The sequence below is a fragment of the Sinocyclocheilus grahami genome, unplaced genomic scaffold, assembly GCF_001515645.1.
Source record: "Sinocyclocheilus grahami isolate Dianchi unplaced genomic scaffold, SAMN03320097.WGS_v1.1 scaffold62.1, whole genome shotgun sequence".
Lineage (NCBI taxonomy): Eukaryota > Metazoa > Chordata > Actinopteri > Cypriniformes > Cyprinidae > Sinocyclocheilus > Sinocyclocheilus grahami.
In genome coordinates this window covers 740,260-743,860 of record NW_015505241.1, presented here as the reverse complement: position 1 = coordinate 743,860, position 3,601 = coordinate 740,260, and the positions used below count along the sequence as shown (strand labels likewise).

The window sequence follows — 3,601 nt, the reverse complement described above, 5'->3', positions numbered from 1 at the left end:
GGATTTTTATCATTATAGGGTGGTTGTGTACACACACTGCCAACACACATTTCAGTTCAAACAACTTGTAAAAGTGCATGTAGCATCCTATGACCCCTTTAAAAGCTGTGCTTGCACAGGTTCTGCGTGATCATCTTCAATAATATCCTCTGCTTCTCTATATTATCGCTCCGCGATATTAACGACGCCGTTGTTTAAAATACAACCGGAGCACATGTCACTGAGGTGAGGGGCGGGACATTTAGACGCACACTAGAGGCGGTTTAGCCAATCACAACACACTGGGTTAGCTAACCAATCGGAGCTCATCGCCTATTTCTGAGGGTGGTGCTTAAAAAAACAGGAAAAGATCAGCCCGTTTCTCAGAGAAGGGACAGAGTGGTGTGGAATAAAGGTAAATGTGAAAAATAATGATTTTTTTTTTTTAAACGAAGCATTAACACATGTTAGACTGCACCCCATAAACACAATCAAGCCTAGAAAAAACCCCAGTGAACCGCCCCTTTAATGTGAGTCTCGCGTATCAGGAAGGGCATTTCAGGAATTACTCACTCAGGTCTCGGCACTTGATAGTACTGTAGTCAAAAGAGATGCACAGATAGTCGCACGCTTCCCTCAGCTCGGGAATGAAGATTCCATCAGGACAACGGATTATCCCAGATTTATAGTAATCCTGCCAGTTACAGAAAGGACAGACAACACAAAAGATTCCATTACAGATGCTGCACCGCTTAAAGACAAACATGGATGTAAGCCAGATTCCCGTGCACTGCTGCTCACTGTCAGCTAACTGAAGAAGTGCTAATCATTTTTAACCAAACACTACGGATGCACAATATATCAATACCCTATCAGTTATTGCCTGGTATCGCAGATTTTTTTAATTTGACAGAAAATGGATTGTAATTGTTCATGCTCATTTTTACACTTATATTTTCTTAAACACTCACTTCAAGCAATAATCTCTCACTTAAAAACACCAATAATTTAATAACAGTTAAAAATAATCTTTAGCAAATATTAATGAATATCCAGTCTTTTGTACGCTTGGGTTTGCTTGCAGCATTTAAAATTATTGAATTATTATTATTTACATAAAGCATAAAACTTTAATATCAACTATTTATTGGTTAGCATCCAATTCATGAAAATAATTCAGTTTATCATATCAGATTTTAAAAATAGACAGATTACAGAATATTTGAAGGCTGAGATAAATTAAAGGGTTAATTCTGTCATTGTCTACTCTCCCTCATGTCATTTTTTTCCTTTGTTATTTTTCTTGTGTGATCCTACAATGTCTTTTTTAGGTAATAAAGTCTTAAATGGTTCAACAAAAGTGTCATATTGAGAAAGGGATAGTACAGCCATAAATGAAAATTCTATCAATTTCTCACCCTCATGTTGCTCCAAACCCATAAGACTTAATCTTCAAAACACAAATATATTTTTTATTTGGTGCCACTGTATATGTAACTACACAAAATATTATCTTCCCTACAACCCTTATTCAAACAGTTATTCTAAAGGTACTTTGAGGCAAGCCATTTAATTCAGTGGCCATCTTTGAAATGTCACTCGGATCAGACAAAATTAATCTTCATATTGTGGTCACACATTTTAAATGACGACAGAACTCTTTGACAGATGATTGGTCTGCTCCTAACCTGCCCAGCATGGTGTTGGGCTGTGCTGTGAAAATCGAGGGGTCCACCACGAAGCGAGTGTTGTCCACAATAAGCGTGACCTTCTCTGATGTGCGGACGCTGCGGGCTCCATCTTTGACATTCTCGTAGACGAAGACCATCTCACCGGGAACCATGCTCTTGTATGTGCCCTCCGAGCTAGACAAGCTACTGTTGCGGCTGCTAGCCACCCCACTGCTGCTGCTGCTACTGGGAGAGATCCTCTGAGGCCTGGGGCTGCTGGGCCGCGATGAGCCGCCCTCGCGATCTGCTCATGTGACACACATGACATGACATGATAACAAACCATGGAACTTAAATGAAGAGCCACATCGGACCTAAATGACAAAAAGCCTTTTCTCACCGCTGTTGTGTTGGCGTGTGGGTGAGGTCACGTTGCGAATACAGGGTGTGAGCTGGCCTTCGCCACGCTCGTGGGAGGAGTCCCGAGAGCGATCGCTGGAGCGACGTCGATCTCTGGATCGGTCACAGCCTCCACTGGCACCATGCATGTTCATTTTCACCTGGACAGTCTAACACATCTGGCCACTGTGGGAAGCGAAAAAGAGCGAGAGACCTTAGGAAACACCTCTGAAGACAAGATCCAGAGTCATAATTCAGCGACTCTCAAGAGGAACCATCTCCCAGTGTAATTTAAGGTGAAATGGCACCCACAACACCACAGAGAGCTAATGTCAGGACTGTTCACATCTCTGCATAGTAAAACTGGGAACAGATTTATTGTAGTTAACTAAGACCATAAAAAAAGCATTTTCATTACTTGAAATAAAATAAACAATAACTGAAAAAGTATTAAGGAAACATTTCTCATTTTCATTTAAATTTACCAATCTAATAAATTAACTAAAATTGAAATTAATACAAATTATACACATTTTTAAATAACTATGTCAACAAATATATATTTACAAAAACACAAAAAATAAAAGTTTAGTAAAAAAAAAAAAAAAAAACTATAATAGTATCTCAATGATCCTAAAATAACAGTGAATGAGACTTTTTTTTCCCAAATTTGCTGGCTGGTGCATCACTGGTCTTGAGCTTCATAGTGCCACCTATCAACACAGACGCAGCATAATGCCAAAAGTTCTGATAGGGGTGGGAAACTTTAGGCACCTCACAGTTCATATCATGTGCTCAGTTCTAAATGCACTATACAGTACACTACCAGTCAAACATTTTTGAACAGTAAGATTTTTAATGTTTTTAAAGAATTCTCTTCTGCTCACCAAGCCTGCATTTTTTTCATCCAAAATACAGAAAAATTGGGTTGTAACGATATACCGGTAATACGGTTTATCACGGTTTGAACGTGCACGGTTTATCATACCGTAAACATTTGCATATCCACGGTTAAAAAAAATTTAAAAAAACAACGCATGAAAAAAAATAAAAAAATCTCACCGGCGCATATGCAACTTATTTTCCGCTCGGCTGCTTCACTCTACATTCACTTGGCTGCTTACACGCATGTACGTTACAGCGGAGAAAATGACAGAGACACAGGGCTCTACGCTTACTTTTCTTTTTAAACTTAAAAAAATTTAGGAGCACGTTCAAAATTTTAGGAGCACCTTCTAATCAATAATCCAAAATTGTATAAAAAATGTGCCTTCCCATTACAAGGTGATATTTATGGAAGCCCGTTTCCGCCACTAAATAAAAATATATAATTCTGTAAGTCATAATAATGAGAAACTTTCTCAAAATTATGACTTAGTATCTCGTTATAATGAGAAACTTTCTCGTAATAATGACTTAGTTTCTCGTAATAATGAGAAACTTTCTCATAATAATGACTTAACCTAATCCAAAAAAAAAAAAAAACTTCCTCGGCGCCTGCGGAACGCAAGAGTGACAGCACGCCAGCGCCATCTGTTGGTCAAAGCCATGCA

The 3,601-nt window shown here is 38.7% G+C and overlaps 1 protein-coding gene across 1 annotated transcript in view; it reads right to left on the bottom strand.

The window, feature by feature from the left end:
- The window catches only part of LOC107584725 (BTB/POZ domain-containing protein 10-like), a 4,996-nt gene extending 2,720 nt beyond the window's left edge, over positions 1 to 2,276 (bottom strand). The window contains exons 1-3 of the mRNA XM_016271439.1: positions 2,050 to 2,276; positions 1,616 to 1,953; positions 553 to 730 (exon numbers count right to left, since the gene is read on the bottom strand). Of these exons, the coding sequence (XP_016126925.1) occupies positions 553 to 730; positions 1,616 to 1,953; positions 2,050 to 2,203 (670 nt within the window). The 5' untranslated portion in view covers positions 2,204 to 2,276. The remainder of the gene's footprint in view (positions 1 to 552; positions 731 to 1,615; positions 1,954 to 2,049) is intronic.
- Between the last annotated feature and the right edge of the window lie 1,325 nt (positions 2,277 to 3,601).